This window comes from Chlorocebus sabaeus, chromosome 26 (assembly GCF_047675955.1).
Source record: "Chlorocebus sabaeus isolate Y175 chromosome 26, mChlSab1.0.hap1, whole genome shotgun sequence".
Taxonomy (NCBI): Eukaryota; Metazoa; Chordata; class Mammalia; order Primates; family Cercopithecidae; genus Chlorocebus; species Chlorocebus sabaeus.
Genome location: NC_132929.1, coordinates 18541684 through 18558319, shown reverse-complemented (window position 1 = coordinate 18558319; position 16636 = coordinate 18541684). Strand labels below are relative to the sequence as shown.

The 16636-nt window shown below is 45.6% G+C and overlaps 1 protein-coding gene across 5 annotated transcripts in view; it reads right to left on the bottom strand.

The window, feature by feature from the left end:
• STARD9 (StAR related lipid transfer domain containing 9) overlaps nucleotides 1-16636 on the bottom strand; it is a 151846-nt gene that overhangs the window by 38838 nt on the left and 96372 nt on the right. For 4 of the 5 annotated variants that reach the window (XM_008016888.3, XM_008016887.3, XM_073012084.1 and 1 more), the window contains 7 exons: nucleotides 13381-13560; nucleotides 8264-8315; nucleotides 7793-7930; nucleotides 7015-7097; nucleotides 6786-6889; nucleotides 1126-1316; nucleotides 163-634 (listed from right to left, as the gene is read on the bottom strand). In XM_008016888.3, the coding sequence (XP_008015079.3) occupies nucleotides 163-634; nucleotides 1126-1316; nucleotides 6786-6889; nucleotides 7015-7097; nucleotides 7793-7930; nucleotides 8264-8315; nucleotides 13381-13560 (1220 nt within the window). Of the gene's footprint in view, nucleotides 1-162; nucleotides 635-1125; nucleotides 1317-6785; nucleotides 6890-7014; nucleotides 7098-7792; nucleotides 7931-8263; nucleotides 8316-13380; nucleotides 13561-16636 lie in introns of those variants that run through there. The other variant, XM_008016889.3, reaches the window with a different exon arrangement.

The following is a 16636-nucleotide window of genomic DNA, read 5'->3' as shown; positions in this document are numbered from 1 at the left end:
AGTAGCCAGAAGACAGAAAAAGCCATGAGGAAAAGAGGACTATACACATCCTTCCATTTCACAGACTGAGGAAATGAGGCATGGGGAAAAACAGAACACTACCTGGGCAACAAGGTTGTAAACTTTAACCAAGTGCTTCCAGGTGACAACTACTGGCTCTACCTGTGTAGCTGGGGCACGTGCTTGCTGCAGAGCCTTTGGGGGCTCAAAGAACTGCAACTCGTCAATTTGCTTCTACATTGAGGCTGTGGGACTGTGGCATCAGGGCTGGGGACCTGGTATGGGGGCTCCTGGGTGCTGTCATCCTGGAGCCAGCACAATGTCGTGAGCTGCTCCAGTCTCTTCTGGGCCTCCAGCAGCCTCTGCTTTTTGATGATTCTCTCTAGCTGGAATGAGACCTTTTTCCGCCGGACATTCCGCTCTGCTGCCCGAAGAGTGTGTCTCCGCAGGAGCTGCAGTTGCACCACCCTTTTCTGACTTTGGACAAATGGGGATGGCTGAATCTCAGGATCTGTCTGAAGCCACGCATCAAGTGCCACAGATGCCTCAAGTTCTTTCTCTGCTACATGGTCTTCTTGCTGCTGCTGTTGCAAGCTGGCCAGCCAGGTCTCTTCTCTGAGCAGACACTGCTGGTCTGGGAACCAAAAACACCCAGAGAGAAGTTCAGCATCTCCTTCCCTGCTTGTGGCTGCCTGGACTCAGACACCTCCAGCCATGGCTGGACCTGTGTGGAGTGAAAGAGCTGGCCAAGGTGATGTGGCAGGATGAGGGCTGCAGGGCTACAGGGCTCCCTTACCACAGGGTAAGGGAATGAAGACCCTCAAGCCTCAGCACAACAGTGGGCACATGTTAGGGCAGGCAATAGTGTATGGACACATAAGCAAATGAGGAGTGGTAAGTAGGAGGTCCATAATTCTGAGGACAATAAGGAAATTAGCTTCCTTATTCTTGCTTCCAGCCCTCTTCTTATAAGAACCTCTGGTGTCTAAAAGAAAAGAGAACATCTAATACCAAAGATTCCATCATATCACAAAGAAAACCAAAGAGAGAATACAGAAGGCTGAAGAAGCAGGAAAATGAAAGAATAAGGAGGTCAGGCAAACACATTAAGTGGTGGACACCTACTTTCTTTAATCTGCTGGCTAATCCAAGTTTGGTCAAATTCCAGTTCCTTCTCAGCTTGAATCTCTTCTGCTAGGATTTGATGCCTCAAATCCTCCACGTAGCTCTGCTGCTGCTGAATCTGGGCCCTGTGGGATGTCTCTCCATACCTCAGTGGCTGACGGTCCTCGTCACATTGCTCTTCAAGCGCTCTCCTGTCACAGAAGCAGCTGAGGTTACCCAACAGGAAATGCAAACCAAGCTCAGGACAAACTGACAGCAGTATAAGGCCTTCCAAGAGAGCCCCTGCAATCAACAGGGTAGAGAGTGCTTTGGACTTCTGGCAACCTTGGACAAACAGGCACGGTGTCACAGGCAGGTCATGATGTCACAGTGCAGGAGGGGAGAATGGTCATTAAACTGACGTATTCTTAGAGTTGTGGGTTTAGCAGAAACACAGATCCACTGTAGATAAGGAAAATCACCAGGAAAATTGTTCTTTTTAAAAAGACACAAAAACATTTTCGCTAAATTCAGAAGTTTGGTCCTTTAAAAAGAATCAAAAGGTGTCTGCTAAAAATATGTTGGAAACACTCAGTAAAGCAGAAGCTCCAGAAACACTCTCTCCTACATATTCAGAGATTGTACTGCATCTCCATTCCCTGAAACAGAAATCCTCTGTGATCTGGTAGCAAAAGCCAGCTGATAATTTACATACACACCATGCCTGTGTGTGTGACCCAAAACACAGCTGGTCTCCACTTGAGAGCTGTTTTCAGTGAATAAGCCCTGGAATAGGATCCAAGAGTTTTAGACTCTACCACACCTTTCAGAGATATATACTGAAGCATTTACTGGTGAAATATGTCAAGAATTTGTCTAGATCCAATGAGACGGAATGAGGGAGAGTGAGTGTGGATATAAAAGAACTAAGATTAGCCATGAGTTGATAATTTGTGTTGTATTTGAAGTCTTCCATAATAAACAGCTTTAAAAAATTTTACATTTTTTTTGTTTTTTTTGAGACAAGGTCTCACTCTGTCACCCAGACTGGAGTGCAGTGGCAAGATCTTGGCTGACTACAACCTCCACCTCCCGAGTTCAAGCGATTCTTCTGCCTCCGCCTCCCAAGTAGCTGGGATTACAGACATGTGCCACTACGCCTGGCTAATTTTTGTATTTTTAGTAGAAACAGGGTTTTACCATGTTGGCCAGGCTGGTCTCAAACACCTCACTTCAAGTGATTTCCCCATCTTAGCCTCCCAAAGTGCTGGGACTACAGGCATGAGCCACTATGCACCATGCCCGGCCTAAAAAATTCTAGATTTTAGTCATGCCTTACTCTGCCACCAGGTTCCTATATGACCATAGATGATTCAGAGGCTTACTCTGGAAACTGACAGCTTCTACTCACTTGCCGACCTTTCCCTGGGGTCATGCAAGGACCTCAAATGCTTTTTCTGCAGGGTATCTTCATCCCTGTTATTTAGGTATTTAAAAGAGCCAACTATATGGATACCCCAGGATGGGCACAGAATGGGAGTAGCTGGGAACAGTCAGATTCTGCCCGAGGCTGACAAAAAAGTTAGAATCAAGCCTGCTTTATCCAGCCTTCCCTACAATCCCAGGATGTCATGACTTGGAAGCTTGGAGAAGCTTATTGGTTTGATGCTGGAACCATATCTCAGGCAGTATGACCAGTATGCTGTAAGGGAACCACTTTTTAGGAGATCTACCACTTCGTACAGCAGAATGAAATCACATGGGTATCACAGAAGAGGTCCACAAATGAAAGCCCATGAGTACAAATTTGGTATGCTGCCTGTTTTTATTAATAAAGTTTTATTAGAACACAACCACACCCATTTATTTACGTACTGTCTAGGGCTGCTTTTGCACCACCTTGGCAAAACTGAGTAGTTGCAGCACAGACCATATGGCCCACAAAGCCTAAAATACTATCTGGCCTTTTACAGAAAAAGTTTGCCGCCCCTGCCTTGGAAGAAATTAAGATTTCATAATGCAGCCTTTGGAGGACAGTGAAAGATGGATGGGTGAAGAGTGATAGGTGGAATAGCCCGGGGGAATGGGAGTGGGAGCTGACACAACCACAGTTTCTTCCCAGGGAAGGAGGCTATGAGGTCATTCAATCTGCAACAGGTCCAAGGACTAGAACATGTCCAGACACTTGAGTGAGTGTGCTCAGAAGACTAGCACTGATTGCTGTGGGCAAAAGGCCAGATATACACAGTGGAGCATACAGAAAGAGGAAGGGTACTCTGTTACGCGGAGGCTCAGGATAGCAATTGGAATAGAAACCTGTTAATGCCAAACAAATAGAAAAAGCAGTTAACAGGAAACATACATCTATATGTACCGTGCTTGTATTACTGCTCCAAATTCTGTCTGACTAAAGAAATGGCTGAATTACAAACATGAGCCCATCAAAGGGTCCTAGACAAACCCAGCTAAGACCCACAGACCACCAGATGCAGGAGGCTGAGGCAGGATCTTTATCGGAACTCTGAGATTACTCATCTTCCTTGCCTGGCTTTCTCCTCAACCTTCAGATTTACAATTTGCTTCACCCTAGAAGGGGCGCTCCCTACCATTCACCTAAGAAGGTGGCAGCTATGATATTGTTTCCTGCAGAGCAATAGGACCTGTAAGGAGAGGCTGTCTGCTGTGATCTCTATAGATGCAGCACGTTCACCCAGGAGGCCACACGATCAGACAGAATGGCCCCTCTGCTAAGCACATTTTGTCAAGTTCCCAGAAAGCAGGTGAAAAAGAAAATAGCAACCTTATGCTACATGTCTGGGTAGATTACAAAGGGCAAGTCTTCATTTACCTGCCAGCCAAGGGACCTCTGTCTTTATCAGGTGACTGCCTTTCATCTCTGGTGGCTCCAGTATCCCCCGGCTGCTGCCTAGTCACCTGCTTGTGAGGACTCCACTGCACCCTCCTGCTTCTTCTCTCACAGCCCTCCCCCAGTCTCGGGGTCTGGCAGCTTCTGCAGCAGATTGCAGCAGCATCTACTTACTAAAGCCGCAGTGGCAGTAGTGGTGGCAGTGGCAGCAGCAACAGTGTCTCCCAGGCTCTAGGCACTTAAGGTTAACCCCCTAAAATTCCAAATGGGAAAATGCCAAGAACACAGGCAACAGTATTCAAAGACAAATTCCTCTCTGGTCTGGATTACTGCTGCAAGGAGAAAAGAAAGGCAGACTGGTCGATTTCCCCTGGCTCTGGAGCCAGCTCCAGCTTTGCAGGCTCCTCATGAATGCTGCTCCAGAGATAAATGAGGGAAAGGAAGCCTGGGATAAAGGGAGGCTTTGGAGCCAACCCCATCCAAGAGCAGAGGGAGAGACTCATAGACACACAACCACAAATCCAGACTGGGAGCCCAGCTGACAATTTATATTTTTCTCTAGTCGTGCAGGTTCCTCTCCCGGGTCCCTTTGCCCAATCACAGACTTGAGCACCACACCCCAGCACCTCCACCACGGATTGGCACAGATGCTGGCTACGGTAGCTGGGCAGGACCAGCCCAAGGCTCCTAGAGCTGGTGGCTCAAGAGTGGAGGCAGTGTGTGGGAGAGGGCGTGATTCTGAAATTCCTGTCTTCTCTGAATGAAAGGACACATGCTTGTGTGTCTGAAAGGTCATGTCAGTGCCTGTGGGGCTAGAGAGCCATAGAAGACTTTTAAAAGGCAAGAGAAGAGCACAACACCATGATGTACTCTGGGGTGGACAGGTGAGCTGGGTTGCGACAGGAGAACAGGAAAGAGAAAGGGAGGCAGCCTTGCTGGCAGCAATAGGGGTTGTGGGGTGTGTCCACACCATGCATATATACTCGCTCTTTCGATCTTTATCACAAGAATCCCTGGAAAACAGATGGAAGTATTGTCTCTTTAGAGGTAGGGAAACAGGCTCAGAGGTTCAATGACTTGCCTAAGGTCACATATCTTTTCTGTACCACAGCCAGGACATGAACCAATTTTGTCTGCTGCAATGCATCTCTTCCATTCTCAGCTATTTAAGTTGCAGTGATATTTTCTGTAAACCTCTGAACTCTGGGAAAAACAGATCTTCAATGAGTCTTCCCAACACAAACCTTACCTAAAATAGGAGCTACTTTCATGACTTCACTACAAAGAAGGAAAGTCGCTTTGACAAAACAAAAGCTCCAGCCTAAGCCCTGAATCCACTTTGTGTCACTTCTTCTACCTTATTCTCCATCCCATAGAGCTCTCGGTTATTCAACACTAGGATCATCCTTCATTAAATTTCTGTTGGAGCATCTTTCACTGAGCAGCTCTCTTATGAGGACTTGCCTGCTGTTCATGTTTCCTGAAGCAGAACATTGCTTTTCTTTTTTTGAGATGGACTCTTGCTCTGTCACCCAGGATAGAGTGCAGTGGAGTAATCTCGGCTCACTGCAACCTCCGCCTGCCAGGTTCAAGCAATTCTCCTGCCTCAGCCTCCCCAGTGTCTAGGACTACAGGTGCGTGCTACCATGCCAGGCTAATTTTTTTTTTTTTTTGTATTTTTAGTAGAGACAGGGTTTCACCATGTTAGCCAGGATGGTCTTGATCTCCTAACCCTGTGATCCGCCCACCTTGGCCTCCCAAAGTGCTGGGATTACAGGCATGAGCCATCACGCCAGGCCCTGAACCAGAGCACTTCTGCTCCTGTATCCAACACTCCTCACTGCCAAGGTTAGACATAAGATTGTCTTCATCTGCCATCAAATGCTGCTGGCCTGAGGAAAGAACTGCTGGATCCTTCTGAAGAAACTATGGGCCACCGTAACTCTACTGAGACCCTGTGCTCAAGGTGCTTGGCAGCCTCCCAGCACCAGTGATGTCACAGGCACCAAGTCCCCTGCTGAAATTTTCTAAAGGAAATCTCTAAGGCAGAGGTCACTTTGATGTACAGAGGTCACTTTGATGTACAGGAATAGAAGGACTCCCAGTACCAAATCTGCAAAGCTTCTAGATCTGGGAATGGTGTTTTATGTAGAAATGGATGAAGTAGAAAAGTAGTTGCCATCAATCACATGTAGAACTCTGTCTCAGTGTCTCATAGTTACAATGCAGGCAAAGTGGGTATGAGAGGGTAGAACCCAAAGATATTTTCCTATTGTTCCTCTAGTTTCTGCCTCTCTTATGCACAGTTCTGGATTCTTGGTTATGAGAAAGAAAGGATTCTCAGTCACATACTATCTTTAAAAACTCAGAGAAAGCCGTATGTTCTGGAAGCTATGTGCTCACATATACTATGTGACATATACTATGAGCTCACACACAGGTAGGCCAGAATTTAAAGGAGTATATAGGAAGGTAAGCTCAAAACAAAGACGTCCACAAACACATCACAGCTAAATTCTGTGGAGAGAGAAAAGGTGGCCATAGGAACATCAAATAAAATACCTCCTTCAGTGATGAAAAAAGTTGAAATACCAAACAAGAAATGAACAAGGGCCAAGACCACTTCCCTGCCAACTACAAACTTAGCAGCTAGTTCAGCATCATCAAATGACTTGCCCAAGTTGATTCAGACAAGGGCTCATTCAGACCTTGGCTGCTACATTAATCACCCCCCACCCCCACCCTGATCCATGCTGTAATGGACTAAGAAGTGAACCCAGTAGGTTCCACATCAGTATGAGCTGCTATTTCTTACCCTTCCTTCCAAAGCAAAGGGAAGAGACCTAGCCGGGACGCAGTGAGATCTCCATCCAAATCCAGCCACTCCAAAGAGCCACCACCAGCAGCAGCCTCTCCAACCTTGAACAAGGAAAAAAGCGCAGTGAGGCTGCTGTCATCACCTCCACCCCTCCCAGCTTGGTGTTTCCTCTAAAAAGTGGAAACAGGGAGGCCAGCAATAACCTAGAAAACACAGCCCTGCTCACCTGCCTTCGCTGCCGCAGGACAGCAGCCTCTGCTGGGTGGTTGAATCGGAACTTCTGTGCCTTCCCCAGGGTTATGACAGCTCCTGCAGCACAGAGACAAGTGAGAATTCAATCAACAGCTCATGTTTTGGAGTACATACTATGTGTAGGGTACTGTTCTATGAGACAAAGTCATGCCCTCGATAACTGACAATTTTGCTGAGTTGGTAAGATATGTATTAATTCTGTATCTCACAGCATACATCTTGAATTAATAAGACAGACAGGAAGAACTCTACTACTCCAAGGGAAAGGAAGTTGAGTTCCAGGTGCAGTAGTCAGGGAACACTTGATGGAAGAGGAGGAATCTCAGTTCAGTATCAAAGGACAGACAGAATTTGCATAGATTAATAACAGTAGCGGTAATTATAGTAATAACGATAATGAGTGTTTACTGAGTGCCAAGCACACTGTTAAGAACTATAAGGTTCATTTGATCCTCACAATGATCCTATTATTATCCCCATTTTATAGATGAGGAAAGTGAGGCTCAGAGACTTTCCTAGGGAGACAGAGCTAATGAACACAGGTACCAATTTCAGAGTCATTCTTCACTACGAGACTTTGGAATTAAGGCTTATTTATGGGAATAGGATCATATTAGAAAATCTTCAGATTTCAGGGTGCAGAGGCTGGGTGATTCGTTTTTAAAGCCTGCTTCACTGAGCTCTCTGGGCCCATGAGACTGGAAATGGTCCATCACTTGTCTTGGGATAAACAGGGCTGTAGACAGTCCTACCTTGGGTCAGACGGCAGGAGGCAGTGACCTCCCGGCCATTGACTGTACAGCGGGCCCCACGGGCAGGCCGGAGAACAACTACACCACAGGCACTGGTGATAGTGCAGTGGTCTCTCTCGATCCACTGACCCTGCAGGACTACAAAAGAAGTGGTGGTCACTTGGGTGGGAGGACGATCCAGGGAAACATCCTCTCCATTTCTTTCTGTGAGATCAGAATCCAACACCTGGAAGACCTCATACCATAATGAAAGAGGAAGAGCCGACCTGAAACCACCCATACCTGAAATCTTCCCACCATGTGGGTCTCTCCCTATCACATCCCAGACCTGAAACCTAGCAGCGGAAAGAGAAGCAGGCCCTGAATACGCCAATGATTCCCTTCTGAGAGCATCATCAGAGTCCTCTGAAGAAACCTTTCAGACACAAATACTTGCCCCAAAACGTTGGACTCCTATGCTCTGTCACTTACCAATGTCCTGTTCCTGGTCTGAGTCAATTCTTCCAATTTTTGTTGTCCCTTCCTAAAGGGGGGAAAAAGCCATTTTAATGAGAATTAAAAGGGACAGAGCCTTGCCCTACAGGAGAGTCCACATTAGAATGTTCTCTCTCTCTTCCCAGCCTCATCTGTACCACTTCTCATCCCATCCCAGCCTGGTCTGTACCACTTCTCAACTTTGATCCAGGCTGTTCTGACCCTCTGCCCACTCACTCTATAGCCAGGAAGCCCCTGAGATGGTACAGCTAAAAAGTATATCACAAAGCAGCCCAAGCTGTTTGCAAAGTCCAGCAAGTGTAGGCACACTCCTTTCTGTCCCACAGCCTAAAGTTAGGGAATAGTTACAGCCATTGGTCAGAAAAATTCTCTAGTCTGAGAAAATAAATGCAAAAGTATGGCTTTTCCCTGAGAGGCAAAGGTTGGTGTGGTCCAAGTTTGATCCAGTAAGTCTCAATGAAACAAGCATTTTGTGAAGATTTATGGAAACACAGGATTTTTACCTTCTTGGTCCGCAGATGAAGTTTAACAGACACCAGATTCTAAGAAGGGTAAAAGCACAAATAGGAGAAAAGCACCTCTAGAATAAAAAAGAACTGGAAGAGAGTGTAAGAGAGGAGGGGGAAACTGGAGTTAGTATAAATGAATCAGTGGATTAGTTGAAGACAAGGCCTTTTAGACCTTGGATTACGGCAAATCTGCTTAAGACCCATATAGCTCTGTTAGGAAAAGGCAGCAACATGGCAACCGGGATGCTAAATTTTAGACATATCTTTATCGTTTATTGACTAACCATTCCATATGTCCTAGGCATTATGTTGAGTACTTTACACAAATCATATTACTTTATCCTTTAACAACTCAAAATGTAGGTATTCTCCTCTTCTTTTTATTGATGAGGAATCTGAAGCTCACAGGGGATAAACTGCCTAAGAAACCCACATACCAAATAGGAGAGCTATGACTAGAATTCAGGTCTCTTTGGATCCTAAGCCCCTGCAGGCTTTTCCGACTTTACCATAATACCTCCCTAGTAATGAATGAGTTTTTGTTTGTTTTTTTAAGACAGAGTCTCACTTTGATGCCCAGGCTGGAGTGCAGTGGTGCAATCTCAGCTCACCACAACCTTCGTCTCCCAGGTTCAAGCAATTCCCTTGCCTCAGCCTCCCAACTAGCTGGGATTACAGGCGCCTGCAACCATGCCTGGCTAATTTTTGTATTTTTAATAGAGACAGGGTTTTACTATGTTGGCCAGGCTGGTCTTGAACTCCTGACCTCAGGCGATCTGCTAGCCTTGGCTTCCCAAAGTGCTGGGGTTACAGGCATGAGCCACCACACCTGACCAGTAATTATTATTATTATTATTATTTTTTTGAGATGGAGTCTCACTCTGTTACCCAGGCTGGAGTGTAGTGGCATGATCTCGGCTCACTGCAACCTCTGCCTCCAGGTTCAAGTGATTCTCCTGCCTCAGCTTCCCGAGTAGCTGGGAATACAGGTGTGTGCCACCATACCCAGCTAATTTTTGTATTTTTAGTAGAGACGAGGTTTTGCCATGTTGTCCAGGGTGGTCTCGGACTCCTGACCTCAGGTGATCTGCCTGCCTCAGCCTCCCAAACTGCTGGGACTATAGGTGTGAGCCACCGCATCTGGCCCAGCAATGTTTTTAAGGAGACCAGAGAATTCCCCACTAGGCTTCACTGTCAGCAGCCAGAGCAGGGAGGTCCCTGACACTCCTCCAAAATAGCTTGTGAGAAGGAAGTATCCTGGCAGTAATGAATGAGGCTTTGTCCTCCCTGCATCCCCCTCTGTCACTCCTCTCTGCAAACACACAAACAGCCAGAGCCAGCCTTTCCTGCTTAGGCACTGAGGACCACAGCAGTCAATAGATGCTAGCCTCCACAAATACTGTCAAACAGAATCAGAGGGCAGTTCAAGTGAAAAAGGTAGAAACTTTTCATGTGTGTTCAAGGACAGCGTTTCCAAAAAGATAAAGGCTACGGCACATCATAACTTCTAGATCTGCAGGGTAGAAATTACCAACAAAAGGTGATGGCATCTCAGCTGAGGACTGAGCTGGCTGGCATATGCGTTCACTGCCCACCCTGCCTCTTTATGTAAGGAGGGTTAGTGGCACAGAGGCAATTATGAGGATGAAGTCCAGCATATCAGTAACCTGGGCTCTCCCTGTCCTTCTCTCTGTCTTCTTCCCACCCAAGACACTTCCCCAAGGTGACCCAGGGAAAAACAGCTTCCAGGTTGCCAGAGACTAGTTCTAGGTAACAAACTTAGCAAACAAACAAACAAACAACAACAAACAGAATCTTGGGCCATTACTGTTAGTACTATTACCTAAGTCAATAGCTACACAAACAAAAGGTGGGGAAAGTACATAAAATGTAGAAATGGCAGGATTAGAAGTAGACTAAAATCTCATCACCCAGGTCCTCTGGAAATGCACCAGGAAGGGAGTAAAATCCTCACTATGCACTGACTAAGCAATAAAAATCAGCAATCCAGCGGAGCGTGAGGGCTCATGCCGGTAGTCCCAGCATTTTGGGAGACCAAGGTCGGTGGATCACTTGAGGTCAGGAGTTCAAGACCAGCCTGGCCAATATGGTGAATCCCCGTCTCTACTAAAAACACAAAAATTAGCCTGATCAATCGTTTATTCTTCAATTCATAGTAATCTCCCACCCCCCCCCCTTTTTTTTTCCTTTTTCACTTTTTTCTTCCTTTCTGCCTTTATTATATGCCCAGACATGCCACAGTACCAGGCATTATCAGTACCAGCTCACATTCCTTTCCTTATTTAAAAAAAAAAAAAACTAGCTGTCTAGCTCATTGCAGACACCTCTTCCCCTTTCCCCTCTCTCCCTTACATGCCCAGCTTATCTAAAAAGGTTCAAATGTTTAGCCAACTGGGATTAGTTTAGAATGTACGACCTGACCCTGGCCAACGGGGAAGGGGAAAGGGTGCAGGAGCAGAACTTGCATCAGAAATAAAGGTTCTCGTGCCCCTTTGTTCAGATGTGTTCTCATGGCAACTGGTCAAAGAGAAGCACCCCTCTGTGCAAAAGTAAAATTGCTTTACTAAAAATCCTTTAAGTGTTCAATTTCCTTAACATTTTAAGCATTATTCCCAACAGTGGTGCACGCCTGTAATCCCAGCAACGCAGGACGCTGAGGCAGGAGAATCACTTGAGCCCAGGAGGTTGAGCTTGCACTGAGCCGAGATCGCGCCACTGCACTCCAGCCTGGGTGACAGAGCGAGACTCCGTCTCAAAAAAAAAAAAAAAAAAAAAAAAAAATCAGCAATCCTATCTTCAGATGAGGTCATCGTTCATCTCCATGTCTACGATTGAATCTAATAGTCATGTCCTTTAACCCTCTGCTGCTACCCTAAGCTCTACTACTTGATTTCTAGCTTCATCTATTCACTCCACATCCAACCCATATATCAGATCAGTTCTACTCAAATACTGACCATTTTAATCAATCTGGTGTCTTCCTGACCTCCAACCTCTCTCTGTGGTTCTGACTAATGGGAGGATCTATACAGCCATTTGGTGTTTAGTTCTCTTGCTAAGGTAAAAGTTGTCAGCCACTTCTGCCTCAGGCACTTTCACTAAGAAAATTTATGCCCCGTGTACCAGAAAATAAGCTACTTTAAATTTTCTGTCTGAGAAGCTCAGTCTCTGACAACTTCCCAAAGGGCTTATCCTAAGAACCCTGATGAGCTTTGCTAACATCTCACTTCCATATGCTCTGCAGCACTAGGAAGGAGTCCAGTGTCTCCAGGGATAACAGCAGCATTACATACTCCCCAGAAACTCTTTCTTTGTTCTTTTTAAATGTCAGCGGGGGATAATTATGAGAATGAAAACTAGCTTTTCAGTGAGCACAGGGATTCTGAGCATGTGAAGTACGTTCTGCTGTCCATAGGAACTGTCCTCCCACAGAACACACTGATGAGAACAAGACGAAAGACTCTCTACCATAGGTCTCTAACTCTCAAAACCACTTCACTCAGAAATGAGGACTGGCCTCCAGGTGACACAGAGCCAGGTGGGCCAGGTGCTGTTTGGAAGCTTTCACTTCAATCTTTTTCTAGATGGATGCCTGTCATCCCCTCTTCCCCCACCATCACACCACTCTAGCTCTTTGGACCCTCCCTATGTTTTAAGCTTCCTTTACCTACTTTCTCTGTCTCCTTTTTCAGGTAAATGTAGTGATGGAGAAGTGGGAGGTGTACTGTTTGTTAATTTGGCGTTGAAGTGGGGAACTGTCAGAAGAAAACTTTCAAATCTTCTGAATTCCCCCTTTAGTCTCTGAAAGCCGCCTTTTTTAAACATTATTTGTATTTATTTTATTTATTTTTGAGACAGAGTCTTACTTTGTCATCCAGGCTGGAGTGCAGTGGCGTGATCTCAGCTCACTGCAACCTCTGGCTCCTGGGTTCAAGTGATTCTCCTGCCTCAGCCTCCCGAGTAGCTGGGATTACAGGCACCCACCACCACGCCCGGCTAATTTTTGTATTTTTAGTAGAGGTGGGGTTTCGCCATGTTGGCCAGGCTGGTCTCGAACTCCTGACCTCAAGTGATCTGCCCACCTTGGCCTCCCAAAGTGCTGGGATTACAGGTGTGAGCCACCACACCCAGCCTGAAAGCCACCTTTGAGCAGTCTGTATTTGTAGTTTAGGAGCACTAATGGTATCCTGAGGTTAGGGTTTCACTCTCCATGACTATACCCCTATGCTTCAGCAAGCCAGAAAAGGAATATGATAAACATCATTCTTACTTTAAAATGAGAAAATTAAGGCAAAGAGAACAAAAGTAAGTTACATAAGAACAACAGTAGCTGCAGTTGAAAAACAATTATTCTGATTTCCAGTCTTCTGCTCTATACATACAAAGGCAAAACACATCACAATTTGTCAGGTAGACCAGTTTCCTGAGAACAAACCTGAAGGCAGCTCTGTGGCATCTGTCTTGATTTCAATCCACAGAAACATGACTGCTACTCCTAGCTTTTCCCTCCTTGACCTCTGGGGCCAGTGGCTTAGGAAGAAAAGGATACACCAGCGTCCTCACCTTGAGATGATACAGCACAACACCTGTGCTGAGCACATCATCCTCCAAAGCCATCAGGTGTGGCAGGCTGGAGTCGATGACCACCCCAGCCCTCCTCCTGTTGATGTCCACACTGTAATGCTCCATGAGGGCCTGCCAATCATTCCACTTCTGGGTCCAGTCTTTAGTCAGCTGGTCTATCTGCAGAGGTATAGGAGGTGATCTGAGACACTGAGCATGGGGAACAGACTAAAGGTCAGAAGTCATTACATCTATTCCTATCTCCCCAGGGTACTACTTTATTATGATCCTCACGGATACTATTCAAAGCCCCACAGAGGCCCTTACCTCCTCCAACTGCAAGCTGTGTTTTCCAACTTTTCTACAATAAGCAAGTGTTACTTGTATAAACAGAAGACCCCTCAATAAATGTTATTTTTAAAGTTTTCTGCAATGAACATGTATTGTTTTTATAATTAGAAAAAAAACATGTTATTTTCAAGTTATTTTTTAAAAATTAATTGGGATGTTAGACATCTGTGTTTATAATTTCCCTTTCCCCACCCCACTTTTATATGATCCATACTTGGGAATCCTTTTATGACCTAACACACTTCTTTCCCAAAGTACAGTACTTTGAGTTATCATATAAGCTTGCACATGGCTCACAGAACCACAAAGCACTGAGAGGAATCTCCCTAGGTGGAACTAAGATTATATGGAAATTGTCTGGAAGATCATGTAATAAGACAATAAAAACAATAACAGTAAAATACTGAGTGTTTAATGTGTACCAGGAACAGAGTTTTAAAAGTAAATATACCCAGGTTTAAGCTAAGACCACCTTATGGACATGCACAGTGATAAATGTAGGGTCCTTTTTATTCTCTTAGTGGAAACTGATGCCTAAGCAATGAGCTTATCCTGGGAATGGAAGAACCGAGGAAGCTCAGGAAAAAAAAAAAAAAATTAGATTAGCTAAGTATTTCTCTCATAAAGGGAATACTTACAAAAAAATTATGCCAGGTTGGCTGGGTGTGGTGGCTCACACCTGTAATCCCAGCACGTTGGGAGGCCAAGGCAGGTGGATCACGAGGTCAGGAGATTGAGACCACCCTGGCTAACACAGTGAAACCCGTCTCTACTAAAAATACAAAAAATTAGCTGGGCGTGGTGGTGGGTGCCTGTAGTCCCAGCTACTTGGGAGGCTGAGGCAGGAGAATGGTGTGAACCCGTGAGGCGGAGCTTGCAGTGAGCCGAGATGGCACCACTGCACTCCAGCCTGGGCAACAGAGCAAGACTCCATCTCAAAAAAGAAAAAAAGAAAAAAAATTATGCCAGGTTTAGGTACAAGTACTTTATGTGCCCTAGAAACATTATTTTAATAATCATTGAGTTGAAGTTTGGAAACCAGGAAACTACAGGGTACCTGTAAAGGGCTGGGTTGGATAGGGACTCCTGGCATTGGTGAGTGGTAGGGCACTCTGGCTTACAGTTCAGCCAACCTGGCACAGCTGCCCCTTTGGCTAGCTTTCATCACCTACTCCTACACTGCCTAAGATGATACAGACAACAAGGGGAAGGTTCAAGTCCAGCTCAGCTGGCCTGCATAATGCAAGTATGCTCATGAGTTTGGAATGATTTCGGCTCCCCTACTTCATCTCTTAGTATAGAGGGATGATATTTTCTGAACCAAAAATCAGAATACATGACTGAAGGAGGAATTTTTTAGAGAAACTTCTAGACGTGTTATTTAGTCTTGAGGTTTAGCAAGGGTGACAAAATGTTAACGTGGCCAGGATACTTTAATGACATATAAGGATGATGCAACAGAATATTAGAAATTGAAACATTTGGTTGTAGGATTTAAATTTAACCCATCTGCCGAGTGTGGTGACTCACACCTGTAATCCCAGCACTTTGGGAGGCTGAGGCGAGTGGATCACCTGAGATCAGGAGTTTGAGACCAGCCTGGCCAATATGGTGAAACACCTTCTCTACGAAAAACACAAAAAATTAGCCTGGCGTGGCAATGGGCACCTGTAATCTCAGCAACTCAGGAGGCTGAGGCTGGAGAATTGCTTGAATCCAGCAGGCGGAGGTTACAGTGAGCCAAGAGCACACCACTGCACTCCAGCCTGGATGACAAGAGCGAAACTCCATCCCAAAATAATAAAAAATAGGCCAGGTGCGGTGGCTCGTGCCTGTAATCCCAGTACTTTGGGAGGCTGAGGTGGGCGGATCACAAGGTTAGGAGTTCAAGACCAGCCTGTCCAACATGGTGAAAACCCATCTCTACTAAACATACAAAAATTAGCTGGGTGTGGTGGTGTGAGCCTGTAATCCCAGCTACTCGGGAGGCTGAGGCAGGAAAACTGCTTGAACCTGGGAGGCGGAGGTTGCAGTGAGCTGAGATTGCACCATTGCACTCCAGCCTGGGTGACAGGGTGAGACTCCATCTCAAAAAAAATAAAATAAAAAATAAAAAAAATAAAAATAAATCTAATCTGTCAACAAAAACAACAGCCCACCATTTTTTCCTTTTAAATATCTCTGGGGGCCAGGTGCAGTGGTTCATGACTGTAATCTCAGCACTTTGGGAGGCCAAGGCGGGTGGATTACCTGAGGTCAGGAGTTCGAGACCAGCCTGGCCAACGTGGTGAAACCCTGTCTCTACTAAAAATGCAAAAATTACATGGGTATGGTTGTGCACACCTGTAGTCCCAGCTACTCGGGAGGCTTAGGCAGGACAATCATTTGAACCTGGAAGGCGGAGCTGAGATCATGCCACTGCACTTCAGCCTGGGTGACACAGTGAGACTCCCTCTCAAAAAAAATAAAATTAATTAAAAAAAAATGTCTCTGGGAATCACCCTTTATTCTACTTTTCCAAAATGTCTTGTCCTTGCCCTCACTGGATTACAGTAGCCTCTTTCCTGGTTGGTCCTCTGCTTCCAGTCTTCCCATCTTTCAATTCACCATGCATACAACTATCATATTAATTTCCCAAAGATACTCCTTTATTATGTCACCAACCTGATTCAAAAAGCTATTAATCCTGTTTACACCAAGTTCAAACCTTCTAAACTTGCCGTAACCTTACCTGCACTACCCTCTACCATGAACACCCATTCTAACCAGCTTAGTCTTCCTCACAGTGTGTCCTTCCACATGGCCTCTCACACCCCTTCCTTCTCTCAGTTTCAAGGCTTTGCTTATGTTATCCCTCCCTCACCCAATGCCTTACCCCTTCTCCCTATGTAACAACCCTAGCAAA